This window comes from Leptopilina boulardi, unplaced genomic scaffold (genome assembly GCF_019393585.1).
Source record: "Leptopilina boulardi isolate dan_hultmark-lab unplaced genomic scaffold, ZJU_Lbou_2.1 LbouV2_269, whole genome shotgun sequence".
Lineage (NCBI taxonomy): Eukaryota > Metazoa > Arthropoda > Insecta > Hymenoptera > Figitidae > Leptopilina > Leptopilina boulardi.
In genome coordinates this window covers 252,559-276,746 of record NW_026137828.1, presented here as the reverse complement: position 1 = coordinate 276,746, position 24,188 = coordinate 252,559, and the positions used below count along the sequence as shown (strand labels likewise).

The window sequence follows — 24,188 nt, the reverse complement described above, 5'->3', positions numbered from 1 at the left end:
CCTTAATTTTATGACAATCCTTGGAAAAAAGTTAAAAAAAAAAAATAAAGTAGTAGTTTTTGGAATATTTTGGTTTAAATTTTTATTGAAAGACAAATAATTTTCAAGTGAATTTTTATTACAATATCAACAGGAAAATATAGGATGAAAAAAGGGGGATATTATTTTTAATTAAAATAAAAAATGCAGTTTTTCAAAATATTTGAAAATTTACTAATTAAAGATAAACTCATAGATACACAAATTGATTTTTGCCGTGAAATTAATTAACACGAATAACATTAAATTGAGCATTTTTAATGTATCATTTCACATTCTTGCACTCGAGCATAAATTGTTACAATAGTAAATTTAATAAGTCAGCTAGAAAAATATTAATATTTTTCATAAACTTATTGCATATTTTTCGCTTTATTTGGTATCACCTTTTGTTTTTTTTAAATACTTAGAAATTTCTCTTTTTAAATAACTTATACCTAAAAAGAATGCAGTAAAATGTTTTTAAATATATATTTTTTTTGAGTATTCATTTTTTAATTAAAACGAGGTATTTAAAGAGTAGAGGAAAGAAATTTTTTAAATATATTTTAATGTCTTTTTTTCTAAAATAAAATTTCTAAATTAAATTAAATAAATTTGCACTAAAATTTGTTTTTTAAAACAGTATCAGAGAGAAATGAAATTTTGAAAATTTCCTTTCCTCTTCTCTACATTTATATCTTACAATAAAAATTATTTCTTTCTTGAATTGTACCATATGCATTATTAGTATGAGAATTTTCAAAAAGAAAAAAAGATTTTATATTATTACCAAATTTAGATCTTCCCTTTTTTTGAAAATTTTTAAAATAAGAACGATAAAAACTTTAATTTTGAAAAAAATAATATTTTCTTTTTTTTGTGAAAATTTTAAACTGACAAAAATGTAAAATATCTTTTTAGTTTAGATTAAAATATTGTATTCTTGATAGTAAACAAGCAGCGGCGTTTGCTTTCAATTAGTTTAAGGGAATGAAATGGCTGCATTCGTGGTCCCGTATATAAGAAAGAAACCGGATCTGAACTTGAATCCTTAGCATAAATCACATGACCAGATACAGAGAGCATAACTTAATAAAAGGAATGGCGAACGAATGCGCAATACTGAAAATTTACTTTTTTTCGTTTCCTTTTTTTGGCAATAGACATACAACTTATTTATTTTTTCAAACGATTTGAGCAAATCATTTTTTTTTTTTAATAAGTGAAGAAATGTCAAATTTACGTTCAAAAATAAATTGATTTTTCGAATTCGCGACATCCAACTTCCTTTCATCTTTTAAACTCGTCTTTCAATATTTTATCAAAACGAAAACAAAGTGTACATCATATTTGGTGTCACACAATTTTTATATCTTTTACTAATTTAAATTTAAATCTCACAAATATTTTTAAAAAAATATTATCACCAATATATTTAAATAATCTAAACTTAAAAAAAATAGGAATGTTTAAGTCACTTTGTTTTCCTTTGATTTTTCTTTTCATTTTTCTATAAATTTTTTGTTTGTTTGTTGTTTTGGTCACTTAGATTAATAAGGCACTCAAGAATTTTTCTTTACTGGGATAACTTAATTTTTACCACACACGATTCATACGTTTAAAAGACTAAATTATTCTCACATAACTAAACAATATATATATATATACTCGCACTCATAAAGATATGTATCAAATGTATATGGGCTTATATCCTAGAGATCTAGCGAAATACAAAAATATTTATGGCAAATGTTAATCTCAGAAAGAAGTCGAGTTTTCATTTTGTTTCATTAAATACTATGAAAATTTTTGAATTTTTATTTAATATAATTTATTATTTTATTCGACAATTTGAAAAAAAAGGTACAAACAAATTTAATCATTTTTCCTCTATTTAAATTGTTATTTATTATTAATAATTTTTGTAAATAGGAATGCAAAGAATAAAAATTATGAAAATTTTATACATGTTTTAAATTTTAATAAAATAGAAATAATGTTAAATAAAAATTCTGATATTTTCAATCTATCTAGTAAACTACTTCGCAATATTTTTTTTTACAAATTATTTACATGCATTTTGCGCTTTGTTAATAACTAAGTGTTTCAATAATCACTGAATTCATTCCTAAACTATAAAAATCTGGAAAAATAAATTGCTTTCTGTAAACATCAATGCCATTTGAATTTCAAGAAAACTTTCTTTCTCGCTTATTTCTAGGATATCTATATAAAACGATGTATTACAATGTTCTTAAACTGGTTTACATTAAACATTCTTTAAGAGGCCCAAATTATAACTATACATACAAAAATTTTAAATATACATTCATTTCATACAATTTTTGTTTACATTTTTTTTTTTTTTTTTTTTTTTTAAATAAAATTTTACATAATTTTTTTTCTTCTATTTGATTAAATTACACAAAAATACAAATAATCGTTTCACGAATAAAATTTTTTCATTAAGTTATACATGATAAGAAAAGAACTTCAAATACTTGTTACATGTGCACCATAGTGTTTGAAGTTTTTCATTGAACGTTGAACGTACAATGTTTTTAAATTAATCTGATTGCGAAAATAAAGGGGAATATACAATAAATATTACTCCACATGTTTTTGTGTATATTTACATGCAGTTTTTTCCAGAAAGAAAAAAAATAAAATATGAAATTCAGTAAAAGTAATTTGAATGCTTAAAAATTAAAAACTGTTGACATGGATATTTTTAAAGAATGGCGAATTATCTTGTCTAATGAATTTAAAAAGGTACTTTTTTAAAAAAATATATATGTTTGCAATTACTCTAAGAACCTGAGTTTCTCTCAATTAATAATTACAAAAAATTTAATGATTGAGTTCTTTTTTTGTACGAAAAATTCTGTATGGCAATTCTTATGGCTCAAACAAAAAAAAATGGCACGAATTTAACTTCCATGTACACCAAAATATATTTTTTGAAAAATAAGTTGATTTCATCAAAAAAATCTATAATATTTATGAAATTTCTAATAAAATTTAATTTCTTAAATTAAAAATGTTATAAAATTTAATTTAATAAATTTAAATTTTATAAAATTTAATATATTATTAAGTCAAAAATTTTTAAATTTAATGAATTAAATCAAATTTTTATTCCATAAAAATGTGATAGATTTTCCTGAGATTATATTTCATCCTTAAATTCATGTTAATCTGCAAAATAATACTTTCAAGCGACTTAACAACATAAAAAATTTGTCATCTGACGCGACTAGTAAAAATAAAAAAAAAAAAAAATTAGACGAGACTTCAAAACGTTATTCTTTTGGTAAACTTTGTTCTTTTTTACATACATAAAGCTCCCAATGAAAAACGTTTGAATGTCTCATCCATTTTTTCAATAATATACAGTAATTACATATTATTTATAATCTATTTTTCATTTGCCATAATTTATAAACAAATGGTCAATCGACTCGATTTTCGACATAATTTTTCGAAAGACTTCAACGTAACGTCAATAAAATTCAGTTATATTTATCGTAGTAGAAATAAAATTATATACTTTGTAAAACAACCAATTTTTGTAGAATGCTTGTAAAATTATTTTTAATTTAAATTTAATTAATTTTATTGCCATATATAAAAATTTTTAATTTAATTATTTTAATTTCATTATTACAATTTCATTATTTCAATTTCATTAAAATGAAATAAAAATATAATTTCAATGAAATTATTATATAATATTGTTTATTCTCCTTGGATAAATATTCAACTAATTTATTGCATCCTTTGAAGTCTTAACGGTCACAAAATCACAAATCTTGGCTGCATCCCTTTTTCCGCGAAATCTTTAAAGCTACTTTTATCGCTCTTGTTATCTCAACGATAAAATAGTGAAACGATTTCAAGGACGGAAGTCGATTTTACCATCCAGTAAATCTTACATTGTATAAAATATGCAAATTGTAAAATGTTTTAAACATTGTTTTTGTTAAATTTTTTTAAATTTGTCTAATATTAAAAAAAAATAATTTTAATTTTAATTTAATTAAATTTGATTATATTTTTTTATTTAATGAAATAAAAAAAAAATTCTAAATTTGCGAATTTTGTTGTAGTGCGTGTGTGATTAAAATATGTAAATAATTAGATTCCGCCACAAAAAAAAATTGTGGCACACAAAATTTATGCGGTAAAAAGTAGTTTTACTGGATGACAAGTACCAACGAACCGTTCGTTCCAGTGAAGGATTGCAACCGATACTTAAGACTGAAATATTTACGGTGACTCTGGAGTTTCTTTTATGGGCAGACGCTTTTGCCTCTACCCTCTTTCTTTCTCTTTTGTTTTTTTTTTCAAACCACGTTTGGTACATGCGAAATTCTTCGAGATGCCTCGAGACATTGTGAGGTTTCCAATCCTCTCAAAAGGAGAATTTTTTCAAAAAAAAATTGTTTTTAATCATTTAACAATAATATTGTTAATGAATGACTATTATATAGCGTACGGAAAAAAATGCTCAAATTAAAATCAAAATAATTGGTTTTTTAAATTCAATGGTTTTTTTTTCTGTATAAAAACAAAAAGCAATAACGACTCTTTTATAAATAAGAGTAAATTGAAAATTTGTAAAAAAAACGTCAAGTTTGATAAAACTTCAAAATGAACTTTTTTACAACTTTTGTATATAAATAATATAAAGAACATGAAAACATGAAAGAGTAAAAATTGGGGGAAAAAAATAATTCTTGTAAATTGACTTAAACAATAACGATAATCTCCATTTCAGAGAAGAACTCAGAAACATCTCAATATAATGAAGAGAGTGAGAGAACCATTGTGTTTGGAAATTGATCAGCATATTTAAAAATTTAAGGCTTTCTGGCAATGCTATAGACGACGTAAATTCCTCTTGCTTTGTCTCGAACCAACGACGAGGGGCTTGTTCCTCTTTTTCGTCGGGGTGGCGAGTAATGGAGTTTTGCACGGTCCATTGTGAAAACTCGACGAGCACATTGCGCAAAATTCAAAACAACAGCTTTGCCTCGAACATTTGCCGACGTTCTTTTCAATGTCGACGTGACATGGAAATGTACATCTTGGACAAGGCAAAAGATGCTCCCAAGGTGCAAGGGTACGACTAGCCTGAAACAAAAAAGAAAAATCATTTTTTATTAACAAAAAATTGCATTATTATGAAAATTTATTATTAAAATAAATCATTTTTGATGCAAAAAAAAAATATATATTTTCTAAATTGTAAAAAGAATTTCTCTTGTTAGCAATATTATTCATTCCACAAGGCAAACAGATCGCGAGTAAAAACCTCTCGATCAAAATGTATCTCATGGTTGTCTGTTTTTTTTTTTTTTATATCGCAGGCAATTTTAAATTTCCATTTTTCCCGCAATTTTCTTTTTTTACCCATCAAATATGAATATGTAATCTCATCGAATTTTAATAATTCAGTTGCTGGGCAAAAAAAAGAAGAGCGCAAAAGAATCATGCGTGTGTTGTTGTTGTAACGGTAGTGTTGTCAAAAAATCACGTTGGGAATCGAACGCCGTTTTAACGCACGGTTGAAAACGTTCACCGAACTCGTCGCACGGTTGCACACATTATATCGGATTCAAATTTCATTTTGTATAGACAGCAGCAAGGAACTTAAAACCATTTTACGATGATCAAAGATCAAGATCATAGAAATAGAGAGATAGGATTTGTTTTTTTTTTCACCAATTTCCATCTTTTCATTAATAATGACTAGTGACATTTTTCACTGATTTCAATTTCAAATTCGATTTCTAATATTATAATTATATTAATTCGAATTATCTTAGATCTATATAAATACATTAAAAATGAGAAATATTTCCTAAATTTATTTATTACATTTTGTCTTATAGATGAAGTCATAAAAGAATTTTTGATTCAATGAACATTCATGAAATTCTTAGGAAAAAATTTTTTTTAATTTATCTATAATGAAAAAAAGTTTAAGGCTTGAAAACTATATTTTAAAGGTATCAAGTTTCTTTTTCATGTTTTTTTTTTTTTTTGGTTGATTTACGCCAAAGGTTCATTAACGAACGTCGCACCAAGTCATTTAAATATTATTCATTAATGTTCCTCTTGGCGTAAACAAAATTGATTTTACGTTCTAAATAATTAATGAACATACTGCAATTCTTGTAATTAAGTGACTTTCGACTTTTTTAGTTAAATTTTTTTTTTCAAGAATTCTGAACTAAAAAAAAGAGAAAATAATTCTTAATTTTAGTTATAAAAACTTCTTTTTTGAAAAAAAAACTTTCGTAACAAAAAGGTAATTAATTTTTTAAACTTATGACAAACGATAAATTTTGTTTCATATCCTATGTTCCAATTTATCAAAATATATGCAAAAAAAAAAAAAAAAAAAAAAATAGAAATGAATTCTGCAATTTAATATTCAGTGTTGGAATGTCAAAATAAATGACTATAAAAAAAATTATACTATCTTGCGATAATAGATAACTATAGTAGATATAGAAGAGAGAGGGAGATTTCGAATTATTTTAAAGCCATAATAAAAAAGAAAGGTGCGCTCCGAGTATCGTTCTCGAGATCCTATTAACTTTAAAAAAAAGATATATATAAACCTCTGAAATTTATGCGTGGCAAATCTATTGTGCAATTTTTTGCATTTAAAGCTAAATCAAATTCTATTTTAAAAAATATAAGTTAGGGGGAAATATATTGTTTATTAATATTAATTAAATATCTTAAAAATGTATTATTTACAACATATTGCGTTCAATAATTGGTTTCGTAATTCGATAGGATTTAAATTACAGAACGGTGTTTACAAATATAAATATTCAATTTCAGCATACAATTTTTAAAAATAATTATACATATTCTCAAAAGTACCCTGATTTCTCATTTTTAGTATAAATAATTATTAAAAAAAATATATATATATAAATTTGAATGTAACTTTTTCATATTATTATTTTTTATTCTGTTATTAATTATTTTTTCACTGACAATGAGTGAAAGTACTAAAATAAAGTAATAAAAATAATAATAGTAAAATTATTAAAATTTCCTTTTTTCTTTAATAATTATTATAAATGAAATTAGTTATACTTTTTAGTTCTACAAAGGTTAAAAAAAATATTCTTAAATCTTGTTACATATATTAATGATATTGAATTCGACGCCAACCACATGTTAGAAGTATAATTTTCTATACTACCACCTCTGGCGATGAGATGAAATGGAGCAAAGACGATAGAACCGAAGAAAATGACTCAAATCTCATTTCCTATTTTCCAAACCCTCGGTCATGTACATGTGAAAAAAATCTAGCGACGATAATTTCTCATAACAGCTGCTCACTTAGGTTTAACTAAGAGGAAATGAAACTCATAAGTTTTCTTTGTACAAGTAAAAAATACAAAAAAAATATTGAGTAAATTAATTTCATCATTTTTAACTAAACTTTATATATTCAAATTTTTTTTTCAATAACAGAATGATTAAATACTGCGCATAATATAATATAATTAGGATTCCATTTTTAAAAAAAAGCGAGATCCTCCAACTAATAAAAAGTCAACCCTAACGTAATCCTAGAATGTTTCACTAAAATTCATATATTATTACCCAATAAATCACAAAGATTGAATCAAAATGTATACATAATTATTTATTGTGAATTACGCTAATAAATCCAAAAATAGAAACTCTTAAATCCAGGCGAGAAAATAAAAATTTCAGCGCTCTCGGTCCTTTTTTCTCTCGCAAATCTTTAAAGTTATCGTATAAATCAATTTCATGATTATTCCATAAAACTTCTTTTACTTTGATGAATTAATTCAATTAAATTTCTTATTCCGTTTTTTCCCCTAAATTCACCATTTATCACGCGATCTGTATTATTCTTTTTTTTCTTTTTTGCTCAGTCAGCACACAGAAAAACAGTTCAAACTTTATAAAAATTCGTTTTGCTGATTTCATTTTACGGTCATTTAAACGAATCACTAGAAAGCAATAAAAAATTCTTATGTGAAATTAATCGAAACGATAATGTCACATGGTGGCTTTACAAGATTATAAGAATGTCTTCACGTATATAATTGAAAGGTCGCAAAAATAATCGCCAATTATATAGAAAGTGGTTGTAAATTTTACCTCCGTCCACATTATGAATTAATTAATTATAATAATAAAATTTTAATTATCATTAACTAATTAAAAATTCTATTGCTTTGTTTTTATTTTTTACAAATTTGCAACTTTTACTTCCTAAATAAATACAATTAATTATTTTATTTTATATATTACAGTTATTACAATATACTTAATTTTTTTTTTTTTGATATTATAATTAACGTGACTATAATAAAAATAAATGTTCAACATAACATTTTGTTGCATGTTTGCATTGTAATTTTTTACGTATAATAGTCAATTCAGATTTTTATCAAGCGAAAGAGACAAAATTTATTCTGCACGTATATTTTTAAAAGGAGAGAGAAAAGAACGCCGCGCGCCAACTTGAAATTTCGTGAATTTAAGTCTGTGCGTCCCCTATCGGATTTACGAGAGCAAAAGGATAGAGAAAGAGGATCCTGAATCAGTATGGTAGCCACACAGGACTATCCAGCATCTCCATATAAAATATACATACATATACACACAAACACTAATCACAATATTCATGAGTACAGTTTGCACGATTAATTTCCACTTTTTAATTTTACGACAAACACATAAAAACATTTTTTTTTCTTTTTTTTTTTGCATCCAAAAATATAAATACCTATTTTAATTGACAAACATAACATTTGTCTTTAAGTGGAAGGCATACAACACATTTGTGAAAAATAAATACGATTTATTAGGGAACTTTTAATGAATCTATATACATATATATATATAGTGGAATTTGCGCAGAATAAAAAAATCGGCGAATAAATAATTGCATATTTATCACGTCGTTTATCAATTTATTTAAATCTCTTTTCAATTATTATGAAAAGAATATGGGGCTTTAATTTTTGTAATTATTATTTTAATCCAATAAAAATTAAATTTAAATTAATAATTTAATTAATATTCATTTGTATTCTTTGTGCCGTTCGCTCATGAACATGAACTTAGGTTTTTTACAGAAAAATCGAATTAAAAATTCAGAAACAAATTACTAATATAATTTGCATATTAATTATGTCGCTTATTTTTTCCACTAAATAGGCATTATCAAATAATAATTTAAAAAAAAGAGAAAAGTTTAATAAAATATGTTAAGCTATTTTTAAAACATTAATTTATAATAAATGACTTAGGTGGTTTTTCTCGGCTAACTACTAGAAATGCAACTGAGATAAGTTTTTTTTATTAAAGAACACTTTTATTTTAATATATTAAGACTCTTATTTATATTAAACCTTTCTGAAGAGTCATATAACATATTTTATAGTAATATTTAATCAAATATTAACATTACATTGCACAAGTCTTAGTTAAAAAAATATGGAAAAATTACTCGCTATCGTAATCATCCGAATTACTCTTTGCAAACATTTTCATCACAATTATTTTTGTCTTGTAAGCTATATTTCCAAAAAAAAAAAACTGTCTATTTTTTGTTTTAGGAACTGATTTTAAAGTCTTTATTTCCTTTCGATGCGTACAACTCATTAAATAAGAATCTTGTTCAACTTTATTTTCAAGAGATCAAAAATTTAAAAAAATTAAAATTTGTATAACAATTATTGTTACATTTATTTATACGCTTAAATTTCTTTTTAGAAACTTCTTTTCCACTTTTATCAACATAACCTTTTCCTCCAGCACGTCTATACGTTTACGCTTATTTTCTTTCCACTTTTCTTTATTAATTACTTTTTTTAATCCTACGTTGTAATTACAATCTGATGTAGTCGTAGTATAGTCGAACTATCCATTTTCAACCAACATTTTTTAATTTAAACAAAAAATCGACGACAAAATAAAAACATAAACAATCTAACAGCGTGACGACAGATACTGCCGTAGCCTAGCGTGACCGCGCCGGATGTGAACGCGCGCTTGCGTATGAGCTTTAATTTTGGGACCCGGGCTGTTTGAACTCCTCATTAAATGATAAATATTGAATAAAAACTTTGGAAACTTAACACATGTATTCTATATGCCTTGTAAAATGCTGTGATAACAAAACTTAATAAAACCACCTAAGTCGACTTATGTGATTTTTCGAGCGGCTCATTTGCAAAATTTACTTTACTACAAAATTATTTGGTTCAAGAAAATATTTATTTGACAATAGTTTAATATAAAAAATTATATTTTTTTAAAAAAATAAAAAATATTATTAAAAAATATTTCATTTTAAAAACAAAAAATTAGCTGCCAATTTTTTTGTTGCATTTTAATAATTAACACTTATACGCGAATTGTAATACGACAATTAATTTTAATTGGTTCTATACCCGATGTTACGCACATTTATCGAAAGGTGGAAATGTTTTCTTATTTGATGAGAAAGAAGAAATAAAAAGAGAAAAATTGCGGATTGTGACAAGAGAGGAGGGAATTTGGATTTGAAAGGGGGCCACAAGGCCCAAAAAGAGACGCGAGCCAGATATATTATCTCAGACCTCTCTCTGTTGCTATGCAATTAGAGGCCGTTAATCGGGGGGGTGGGTGGGAGAGGGGGGGACCTTTACTTTGGCCAATCACTGAGTTCTTAGTTACCAAACGATAGAAAAGGAGAAACGAAAGAATTGATGAAAGAACAAGAAGAAGAGAAAACAAGGATGCAAAAAGAATCTTATACTAAAACGACGAAGATGCCAATAACAACAATAACATTAACACGTGTATATTTCGCTGATGCCTCATATTATATCTATCATTTTTTTTTGTATTTATATTATATCATTATCACATTCAATTATTTATTTAAAAAAAATTTTATTGATTCTTTTAATAATTACAAAATAAAAATTGTCTAAAACAAAAGAGATAGACGAAAAATTTTTATAATTTTTCGATTTTTATATAATATATGTAAATTTAATTAGTCGTGTTTTAATAAATTGAAAGATAAAAAAAACGAAATCGTATTTTAAATTCTAATTTCCAAAGTTTATATATATTTATAATATTCTCTTAAAACTATAATACATAAATAGTGTAATAGCATGATAAGATTGCGAAATATTCGAAAGGGAATATTGAGACGGAAACAGGCATCTAATAAAATTTTTAAATTCCCATAATTGATATATACATGTACTAATCTTGCGTGATAGTGATTTTTTTTGGAATATTTAGTTTCAACAATTTGTCAGGAAGACATTCTTTTTTCGATTAAAAAAAAATTAAATCTTGACTGATAGTTTGATAATTATTGAAAAACAAGTTTGTCAGTAATTACGACTTACAAAAATCTATATATATATATATATAATATTGCCTAAACTAGTGTGAAAAAAAAGAATTTTTTTATAACTTTCAACGATATATTGTAGTTCAGGTGGTGATATTTTGACTTCGTAATCATTGAAGTTAAGCAATCATAGTGTTGCAACATTAATTAGTTGAATAGCCACTCATTTTTGTTCCCAGAGAGATTTAAATACTTCAAGTGAAGAAAAAAAACCTATTTTTCCTTTGTGGGAAAATTTTGGCCCCCCTTAAATTTTTCGACATATAACCAAACAAATAATGTTTAAAATTTTGAAAAAACTAAAGTTTATCGCAATTTTTAAAAATATTTTTTTTTCTATTTCTGATGTGACAAAAAAAAAAGTTGAAAAATTGCGCACTGATGAAAGATTACTTGGTATTGTTATATCTCTCGAAATCTCTCATGTTGCACTTTCCCGCGCTTCTTAAAGGAATGCACGCTTTCCGCCTACACGTGATCCTCGTATCTCAAGGCCAGAATGGACCTTAATGGCCTCAACAAGGATCGCCGTTCATCCTTTAAATTGTACTCAGAGCTTTACTAAGGTAACGCATTATCTTTCTTGCAATTTACAAGCGCCACAAAACACAGAACATCGAAGATAAAAATAAAAATTAATTGGTTGTTTTCTAACTAAAAAAACAAGAAAACTATTGTCTCTTATCCTTGCGATATTTTTTAATATGTACCTGTTAAATAAATTTACTTGTATCAAAGGATTTTTATACTCGTACCAAATAATTTTTATTTGAATAAAAAAAAAGTTATTAAATTAATAATTTCTGTATCTGAAACAAATATATATATTCAATTAATTAATTGATTCAAATCAAAAATAAAAATATAAATTTTTATATGATAATAATAAAAATAATAATTGTATAATATAAAACATAATAATGATAAATTATAAAAAAAAAGGTAAAACGTAATAAAAATGAAAATTGTAATCCATTGTAATTTTCAAGGGTCTATATAAGAAGCACATATATGAAGAATGACTAATAAAAAATGAAGTTCGAAAATATATTTATTCATCTTTGAATTTCGAGAATGAACTTTAAAGTGTTTTATGATACATAGAAAATTTGTCTATATATATGTTCCTATTGATGATGATGACGTTCTTGATGGTATGAACTGCCGCCAAGGACGTTTTGGATAAAATTTTTTGATTAGTGTTTTAGAATATAGCGGATGATTTTAAGGTCATTTACTCGTGATACATTATTCAAACTTGTCATGTATAGTATACGAAACCAGCCTGTTTGGAATTTTTCATCTGATGTTGCATTGTAAATGGTTATAAACTACCGCATAGCAACAAGCGCGACTAGATTCGAATAACTATATCTGCAATCGATGGTCCTCGCTTTCTCGACGTTTAACATTTCGAGAAGTTGACCTCGTTTTTTTTTTTATTCTGATACCCTCATATATTAAATATTTGAAGTTATAACTTCAAACTCTTTGTTAAGAATCTCTTCATCTCTTTCTCTCTCCCCTTCTCTTTTATAAAATTGTGTCATCTCGTTTGATCAATAGATTCCGTTATAACTTCATCCAGTGAAGGAAAAATGAAGTTTTTTATTTTTTAAAAATATTTTCTAAATTTATTCAAATATTCCGAAAATAAAAATTTAAATTAAAAAAATATATATTTTCTATAAATGTAGATTAAAATTAATTAAATAAATTTTTAGATAAAAATAAAAAATTTGTCAAAATCTATAAATAATGTAAAACAAAAATAGAAGAAGGTGGCAAAACGGAAATTAATTATACCAATTCGGTTATCTGCACGATATGTTTCTTGGCAATTTTTTTTATGGAGAGAAAGAGAGAGAGAGAGATAAGACGGAAGCCGCCTGTTGCTATGGGAGAAATATATATAGAGAGCGTTAATCTCTTTTTGAGCGAGGTAACCTTTGCTTCATTCGAACCGAATATGAACGAGGCAAAAAGGTAAGGTATATAAGGTCCTCTGATTTTGGAATTTCATTTGTTGAGAAAAAAAAATAACGATTTTTTCGCAAATTCCGTCAAAGGCTCTCGGTGGGCTATTAGTATTCAAATCTACTTTTGTATTTGTACATGTCACAAAAGTTGGATATATTTGATTTGACTTAGAGCCTAGATTCTAATTCGAAAGACCCGCAGCTGGACAAGAATTTCTCACCGAAAGAGACAATAAAATAAATTTTCTCATGGTATAATCTAACAATAATTTTTTTTTGTTTTTAAAAAATACATATTATTAAATTAAAATAATTTGCTATATAAATCATAAAGGGAGAATATTGTTCAAAAAACGAGTACATACATATAAACACGTGTTTGTTCTCAAAACAAATGCTCTTTCAAATTCTCATGAAAATATATATCTAAAACCCTTTCATGAATTTCAATTATATCCACGCAAAATAGGTATTTCCTTTCTTTGATCAGATTTTACTATCTCTCACGTAAAAAAAAAATAAAATAATTTGCTCGTCCTCACGTCTTTTGAAATTCCAAAAAATAATTTCAAACTCCCTTAAGAATTAGTTTATAATATAAATATTTCATTCATGCTTTTTCTACGAAAACGAAACATTTGCCAGAATCTCTTTTTTTTCGCACAAAGATTAATAGAAATGCGAAAATAAAAAAAATACAGATGTAACTTTTTTTTTCCTCTTCATTTCTATAATTGAGTCAAATTGGCTATATATGCGACTAAATTCCAAAAGCAATTATATACATATATTTTTAGAAGAGTTCCTTTCATCGAGTGGGTGTTTGTTTACAAAATAGTACACGCAAAATTTTTAGCTATAAATACATTGACGTGAAGAAATGTAGGCGTCATTCAAAAACTTTTTTTCGTGAAAAAAAAATGAGAAATAAGAACTAAGTTACTATATAAATGTGCGTGTATAAATTTGGACGCAATTCATTTAATCCACTCGAAAAATGTTTTAAAAATACGTACAAGGGAAAGAGCTTCAGTTGGTGCGAATAAAATTTTTCTCATTCTCATACAAAAATTCCCCTCTTTTTTTTTTTTTTTTATTATACAACGTTCTTTTAATAAGTAACACATTTTATAAGATGCGAAAAACTATTATCGTGAATAAATCATGTAAAAAGAGTCTTTAATTTGCATTTTACACTAATATTTGACAGTTATAATATTTCAAGAAAAATTCGAAAAGATAAGATAAAAAATTGAAAGAAAAAATTAAATTTAAAAACTAATTAAATTCTATTAAAAAAATCAGGAAATATAACAGTTTAGAAGCTGTTAATCTTAAGATAAATCCTCTTTTTTTAAACATAATCTAGTGTTGAAATCTTCAAAAAAAAACCGGTTTTTGAAAAAAAAACGTGGCTCGTAGTTTCTTAAAGGTGTTCGCGCGTAGTTTCTTCACCCAAATTCTTGACTACGAATTTGAATTTAAATTATATAGAATTTAACGTTAGATCTCGTTATTACGGCAAAATATTTTAATATTGTATGACCAAGACAAGGCCGTGTGCTATAAGCTCTCGCAGTTTGCAGAGATTCATTGAGAGAATGAAAAGAGAATTTTGATGAATGAATATAAACGGGCGGTAAAATGAAGAAGAAATGTGAAGAAATGTATAAAGGTAGAGGTTATCGAGCACGCGGTCGTTTAAAAAGATTAGGACCGAGGTTGGTTATATTATGGTTTTATCTCAAAAAGTTAGCGCCAGCTCTAACCATATTTACACCCACTTTTTTTTTTTAAACTTCCATATGTATATACATGTATATATACCACCTAATATATCATATTTCTACAATATATATTTCAATTATAGATATCGCACTCGGAGAATTTTTTTTATTTTTTTTTTTATTTAATTACATGCATTCAGACCACCAAAGAAGAATGCCGAAGAAACCACAAAACCACGATATATTCTGTGTCTTCCTTATTGTTAACGCGTGATATTTTTTTTTAATGCATTTGCTTTCTATACTCTCTGATTTCAAACGCTTTTGAATCTGAGGCATATTTGAATTCAAAGATTTAATTTTTTTTATTTTCAAAACTTATTTTATTTATCCGAAGATATATTTTCCATTTATTGCCGATGAAAATAATATTTTAATTGACACCCCCCCCCCACAGCATCGAAAATTTCCTACAGATTTCCTAAAGATTTATTTGAAATGTTCGGAATATTTAATTGCAATGTTTAGTGAAAATTATGTAAAGATTTAAATGTCCTGATTAAATAAATGTTTAGTATGAAACTTTCCTAAACATTTATTTAAGTGTGACATTTAAATATTTACACAATTTTCACTAAACATTGCAATTAAATATTCCGAACATTTCAAATAAATCTTTAGGAAATCTTTAGGAAAGTTTCGATGCTGTGGGGGATATATATTCTCAAAATGATATAGTTCCATAAAGACTGAAATATTTCCATATATATCTACGAGATTAAAACAAATAATATGCCATTAATTTCGCAAGATATTGCTACAAATAAGAAACAGGAAATGAATTTCAATTTTAAATTTGCTTATATTACAGCTGTACAAACTTATTTTATTTTTATTTTTTTTTATTCTCACGTGCTTATACACAATTCTGTTGTCAGACTTGTTAGTTCAATTTTTAAGCACCTGGCGATGAAAACAAACTTAATCCCTACTTTTCCCCATTCAAAATTTGATGATTTAGTGATTAATGAATTTCTTTTCTTCCATATATATATATATAATATAAATAGATCTTTTTTCTTAGAAAAAGAAAATTATATTTTCTTTATAAAAAAAACATGATTAACAATTTTTATGTAAGATAAAAATTTAAAAAAAAAATTTTTGTATAACAATATTTTGATACAAAATTATATATGGATAACAAAGTTTTCATAACAAAAGAAGCAAGATATATATATTTTTTTATCATTTTAATGAAAAAGGGAAGTTAAAGATAATTAATATTTAAGTGCTCAACTCTCTGACACTTGTATAGACATGGTGTAATAATCGGTCGTCTTTTATGACTGGAAGTCGTGCGACGAATAATTATGGGGGAAGTAATAGTCAGTTGGGTATAAGTGTAATTGCGAACATGCACTTCCATAAGAACCATTATGCGGGTACATATAGGTATATACATACATTGAATGTCTTGAAGAATATAAAAGCAACAAGCTCAATATTTTCCCTTCATCATTTGTCCCATTGCAACGCATTCAAATGAAATATATGCATTATATACCCTAAGCTCTTAAGAAATCAATTATTTATCGGTTATATTCAATATAGTCAATAAAAACAAAAATGTCAACTTTCAAAATTTATTTGCACGATAAATATTTTATGACTATATAAAAAAAAAAATTAAATTCTATACCAAAAAAAAAGTAAGAAAAATTTCTTTTATGGCTTTCACTTTTCTTCACTTCGAGAGGAGAGAACTTTATAAATAGTGTATACACATTAACATATATATATGCCGTTAATTTAAAGATGCAATAGTTACTACACATATCCAAGGTAAATCGAGTAAAAAGAGTTGACTGGTTATAGAGTCGAGAATAGCGGAAGGAACTGTATAAGGTGTTCATTACTCCGTTACAACGGAGTAAACAAGTCCGTGAGAACCGAGTCACTGTATTATCAAGGACGTCTGGAAGAGCTTTTGCTCGATACTATATTATGTCCTGGAATGTACATTCTGTTGCATCTCTTTTATATTACGTATACATATAAATACACTAAAAAAACATTGAGTAGGTCGTGAAATTTCAAATAAAGAATATTATTTAAAAAAAAAATAGAAAAAAAACAAGAAAATGTTACGCTAAAGTTAATAATCTTGGAGATCACGTTCCACCTATCCAAAAAACAACAATTGTAACGCTTGTTTTCACGCTCGCGTCACTTTTTATCACTTCGAGACAAAAAAAAAGTAGGTACATATAAATCAACGTTAATGGAGGTTCAATTGATTTTTTGTTTTCATTCTATTTAATAATATTAAACAAGAACAAACATTGTACCTTAGAACCTTCATGAAGTTAAGCGTCGATAATTATTTTTTACGGGACCAAAAATATTAAATCATATTCTTAAAAAGGTTTTGGGTCCAAATCATACCTTGAGAAGTATTTCTCAAAGCATTATTTGGACCGAAAATCATGAAAGAAAAAAGAATTTTATATTTTTGATCCTGTTAAAAAGAATTTTCGGCTCTGAGCGTCGACGCCAACTTCATGGAGGTATACCTTAGAGGCAAAAATTTTAGGTTATGTTTAGTGATAATTTTAACTTGATTGAACATTCATTTTTAAATATTATATAAAATGAAAATCAGTTTTTATTGAATATTTTGGATCTAATGAAAACTTAAATATCAGTGGTTTATATTAAGAGTTATTCTTCTTTGTGCATTTTCAATCTAAAAATCACAAACATATAACCTAAAATTTTTTTGCCTCTAAGATATATTTTCTCATGGTGCTTCACATATAGCTTACTTTGAATTTGGATTATTTTTCAATTTTTATAATTATTTATTATTATTATTATTTTATCATTATAATTAATATTATTATTATACATTATGAAGCCATTTTCCTGTTAAAAATTTTATCAGCTAATGGAGAAGTAAAACGCTAGGGGGAAAACAATTTTTTGAAGTTATAGCGCTGTTCTGGACAGCAGCTGAAAACACTTTATCAAACAAACATACACACACACATTGACATTTGAAGTTTGAAGTTAGCTCGAGGAATTCTAAATAAAATTATAATATTTACAGATAAATCTATTCTATATAACCGTATAAACTTATATTCATATAGTTAAAAACAAAAAAAAAAACCAAGTTCTTTGAAACAAGAAAATCCGTCAAATAAAAAATTAAAAACTTTAATTCAAAATTTGTTTTTACAACAAAAATCAGTTTTAAAAAAATGTAGAATAGGAAAAAAATTCCCAAAGTACAAAAGAACAATAACAAACCTAATAAAATATAATTTAAGTTAAAAAGGTATATATGTATATAAAATCAGAATATGAAAAGATAACTTCAAAAATAAGGTATATATACATTTTTTTCCCCATGCCGGATGAGCATTTCCGGTCCAGAAAAACGTTTAAGAGAACAGAAGCTTGAAATGGACCAACCACAACGACAGATTCAATAAAAGTTTCGAGGATGAGAATTTTTGCTCATATACAGTATTCTCATAAAATGTGAGAGGGAGAGAGAGAGAGATGAAATTTGCGGAATGATTAAAAGATAAATGAAAACGTGTAGAATACAGATGGCAAACTGCATGATAAAAACAAAGCAAATGTGAAGGAGAATGAGTCACTATAATGATTGAGAAAAAGGCGAAGAGAGAGAAAGAGTTGAATGCAGAATGCATCCTTTGAACCCAAAATGTTGAAGAATTCACTAAAGATTAACATTGATCCTTCTTTTTTTTTCTTTTCGTCAGCAAGAATCGCGGAAGGCGACCTGTTGCCAAGGGAGAACTTTAAAGTAAACAATCTTACGTCATCATCAGGGCCAGTCTAGACCTCTCACAAGTATATATATATATATATTTTATGTGGTGGGAACGTGTGCCAAAAATCTGTCCTCGAGGATAAACTGAACTACCTCAAGTGATTGAACCTTATATGTATCAATCGTCCATTCAGAGATATGTATAGATTTTTTTTCCGAATTCAAATAACTGATAACTTGTGACATATTATCAAATGAATATTTATTTGTACCAAATAATTTTTATTTGAATTAAATAAACTTTATTTAAACCAACAATTTCTGTATTTGAAACAAATACCATTTAATTGACTCAGAAATAATAATTATTTCATCAAATAAATATTTATTTGATAATACACGGGGAAAAATGAATAAAGTAACTTTTACTTCTTTAAAAGTAAAACCGGAACTGTCGCAGTTTCTGCGCATTTTTGGCAATTTTTACTCCAGAAATAGTAAAATTTACTTCGTAAATAGTAAAATTTACTCCTGAAATAGTGAAAATTATTCCAAGAATAGTCAATTTTAATATTTCTGGAGTAAAAATTAACAAAAATGCGGAGAAACTGCGCATAGTTACGGTTTTCTTTTAAAGTATAGTAAAAGTTACTTTATTCATTTTTCTTCGTGTATAGTCAAGTAAATAATTACTTAAATCAAATAATTTTTTTTCAATATAAAAATTATGCAATATTTAAATACTAAAACTGAAATTTTTATAACATTATTCAAGTTTTCAAAAATGTTTACTTTGTTAATATAATGTAAAAGAAAAAAATATTTCAAATAAAGAGTAAATAAAAAATATGAAGTAAAATGAAAAATGGTTTTATATTGGATAGAAATAATTTCGTTTCAGCGTGAATAGAACTTCAGGGATCATAAAACTTCATTCAGGGGGAAACATTCTTCGAAGCTTCAGGTACACACTTTGATTTTTTTACCTGTCAATCAGAAGTGGAAGAGAAAACAAGGAATTTGAGAAAAGTTTTTTTTTTTTTTGGTCAAGAAAAGTTTTCATTTTGAAAGTGTTCCTGGCGAGGAATATGAGATTTTTGAAACTCGAGCATTTTTGAAGTTTTTTTTCGAAATTAAAAGTACATTTTACACAATTTATTATAATCGAGATTAAAATAAAATAATATGATAAATTTAATAAAAATAATTATATTAATAATGATAAAATTAAGAATAAAAATATTTTTTTACTTTTAGTATTATTTATTATTATTACAATAATAATTAATTTTTTGTCAAGAAATTTTTCTTTTTTGTTGATTGAGAAATGTTATAAAAAAATTTTTTAGACAAAAAATTATAACAATTTGCACAGAAAGATATTTGTTTTTTTCTAAATCGTTGATCATAAACATTGTAAACTTCAGTACCATGAAAACTTGAAAGAATTTTGTATTTTTACTTTAAAAAAATTTTTTTTTCATTCATATAATTTTTATGTAAATAAGCCACAAAAAAGATCGCATTGAAATGAGAAAAATAATTTTGTATAAGGGCATCGACACTGTATAACGAGTGCTTTAATTTTAATATTCATATCAGAAAACAAAACGAGAGACGCTGGTCCAAGAGAAAGAGAGAAAAGAGAGAGAGAAGGGGTAGGGGGAAAACCAAGTGCCAAATTGCGTCTATCTCTGGGACGCGTTGAGTCTCATACCGCGAATAATAATCACAGACTCTCTCATCATCTCTCTTCATCTCATTCTCATCTCATTTGGCAGTGGGTGATCGGCCTTTCTCTCGCGGATCCTTCTCTTTCTCTCTCTCTCTTTGGATCCCTGCATAGCAACAAGGACCGTTCTCTCACGGGAAGCAGCCGGCGCACGAGGCACGAAAGTCGCGCGCCGGACAAAATAAGAGAGACGAAGAGAATGATAGGGAGAGAACAGAGAGAGAACTAACAACACACAGGGAAAGAGAGAAAAAAAAAACGAGAGCCAAAGCATGAAAGAATGACGTGGTGGGTATGGAGCGGATCTCTCTGTGGGTGATACTGAGAAAACGGAGAGGAAAAAAAACAAAGAGAGAGAGAGAGAGAGAGAGAGAGAGAGAGAACGAGAAGGAAAATAACGTGTAGTGTATGTAGATTTACTTTACAGGGACAATAATTATGTTAAATATATGAATGGCACGCAAATATGCTAAAATATCAAATAAATTGAAGCGTTAGAAAATGTATAATGAATTAGCAAACAAATAAAACCAATATTTTCTAAAATGCATAATTGATTATTATTTGAAAAAAAAATCACACTATTGTTTTATTAAATTTCATACAAAAAATTAATACGATTAAAAAAATTTTTACTGTACGAAATTTAAGATAAATGTAACTATAAAAAATTAAATTAACACGATAATTAATTATTTTCGAACACGTCACAAATAATAGATTAAATAATTAGCAATTTAGAACTTTGTTCATTTATATGAAATTATGAATGAATTGATAAAACGACATAAATAAATAAATGATAAAAAATGATATGATGAATTTATTAATTCACGTGTTTAATAACTAATTTAGATAAAGCTAGTTGTGATTTCAATTATCGTATTTTTGCATTTAATTCATTCATTAAAAAACAAAAACAACAATGAATCACTTGATTTATACAGATCGATTTCATGATTTTTTAAATCTTCATTTACTACATTAAAAAAAAAAAACAAAAAAAATTTCACATTTGTACTACAATTTTCACTAATTATCTATTTTACTCCCTGCAAGGTAAATAAAATTTCATTTTAGTTTCTAAGGCTAAAAAGGTTCATTTTACTCCCTAGAGTAAAAAATTGCCTTTTTACTCTTTAAGATAGAAAAATGTTGTTTTAGTTATATATGATTTGTTAGAGTTAAGAAATTTAAAAAATGTTAAATTATAAAAATTAGTAGGGATATAACAATAAAAAATGTGATAATGAATTTTTTTTAAAAACGTTGAGGAATATAAGCAAGAGAAATAGAGGAAATTCCTATAAACGAAGAGACCTACTCAACAGCGGAAATAAAGTTTATAATGATGCACAGAATTGATTTTGGTTTACATCAGTAGTGATGTGGACAGTTGTGACGTCAGAGGAATCACTCGGTCAGCAACAGATTTCAATATGAGGATTTTTTTTATACCTGATTTGCTTTCTAAATACAACCAAACTTATTTTTTTTTAGCATTAATTCCTTTAAAAGTTGATCTCTCTAATTTATCTATATTTGACTTTCGACTCACAATCAGTTCTTAGAAATGAAAAACGATACCTTCATCTACGAGCGCAAGGTCTATATAAACACTTATCGCACCAATCGATTAATTTATTGGCCCTTTAATTTTAATTTTCCATCGTGTGTGCGATACACAAAATATATTATAAACAAAAAAGTTCTTGAATTTTCTCAAACTCCAAAATAATAATTATTTTCTTATATATTATAATGTTATTATTATATTATCGTGTATTAATAATGTAATTAATAAATATATTCAAATTGTACTAGAATAATAGTATTATTGTTGTATAGTCTGTTGGTGATACTGAGAAGAATAATTTTTAGAATTTTGTGATTCATCATTTTACATATATTTGAACGTGAGCTTTCGTTTTCTCTTGCATATAAACAATTGCTTCATTCTTTTAATCAAGTGTGTCTCTATATTATATATAATGACAAAAATAAAAAAATATTTAAAATGTTTATATTCAAATATAAACGCGCAGTAAAAAGAAAATTTTATTTTAAGATTTATCTGAAATTTTATTTACAAAAAAAAAAAAAAAAAAAGAAAAAAATAATAAATTATAAGAAAGTATTTCAAATGGAATGGAGAAATTTCTTTTACACAAACGTTCAGCAATTTCAGGGACATTTGAAGCAAAGAAGGTTGTTCCCACACGAAGTATGTAAATAACTGTATGTATATATGTATATATGTATATATTGAATTATCAACAGAATTTAATTTAAAATTGGCAAATTTTATTATTTAAAATAAAATTTGATTTAATCAATATATTTATTTGGTATTGATTCAATTAAAAATTTGGTGGTTTCAAATAAATTATTATTTATTATTAACAAATTATAAAAACAACATTTTAGTATGACAAAAAATTTAATAATTTTCCGTTTTAAAAAATAATTTATTTTCTCATCGTTGATCATAAACGTTGTAAACTTCAGCATCGTGAATTATTATTTAAGCGTGTGAAAAAAAAGAACGTTATTTGAAAGTAAATGAGAAAAAAAAATTAAAGTTGGTTAAAAAATGGTAGCCAACTACTTAATGTGTATAAAAGTACAGCTGCTCATGAAGTTTATCATTTCGAGCGCGCAAGGGCGGTTTCACTTCTTTTTTTTTCTTTCGGTCTCTCTCTCTCTCTCTCTCTCTCTCTCTCTCTCTCTCTCTCTTTCACATATTATTCTCTCTGGCTTTCGCTGGCTTGCATATTGGGTTACTATCGTTATATTAGACGCCACGGTCGAACTTTCAAAAGCGAACCCAAGGGATATAGGGGCAGCTGTTGCACATTCCTCCGTCCATATCTCGCCCCTTGCCACTCCCAGTGTCGCCTTTTTTTCTCATTGCCATACACATATATCGTCATGGGGAAAAAAATTCAATCCACAGTGTCATCAGTCTAATCGAATCAAATTAATAAGCCTTCTAAAGGTTGCTTCGATAATGAAACTGAGTTATCTTCAATTCAATTAACAGACGAACACTCAAAAACTAAATGATTCCCATATATATGTTATTGAATAGATATATATTATACTTTAACTTTTAGCCCGTTTTTTGATTACTAGCAAAAATTTTATTACCCTTATTGCAAAATTTTATTATTTGACAATTATTAATTGTCTCTAGAGTTTATCAATCAAAACAATTTTTTTTCCTCACAATCTCTAATTAGCCTATTATATATATCGTTTCAAAACTCATAAAAGCGGATTTATAATAAATTAGAAGTTGCTTCTATTTTTTTTTTTTTTTTGCAAGATTAATGCTATTTTCTTGGAATCGTGTAATAATCGAAGGGGTTAAAGGCTGTTCATTTATTTTGTTACTAAGCAAGATAAAAAAAAATTCTCAAAAATTTTGTATCTATGAAAAAAAAGCAAGGATCTATAAAAGAAGGTGTTCGTCTAAATATAATAT

General features: G+C 26.1%; 1 protein-coding gene across 1 annotated transcript in view; it reads right to left on the bottom strand.

Annotated features, from left to right (window-relative positions):
• Positions 1 to 189: 189 nt before the first annotated feature.
• LOC127281466 (uncharacterized) overlaps positions 190 to 24,188 on the bottom strand; it is a 33,562-nt gene continuing 9,563 nt past the window's right edge. The window contains exon 2 of the mRNA XM_051305189.1: positions 190 to 5,157. Within this exon, the coding sequence (XP_051161146.1) occupies positions 4,903 to 5,157 (255 nt within the window). The 3' untranslated portion in view covers positions 190 to 4,902. The remainder of the gene's footprint in view (positions 5,158 to 24,188) is intronic.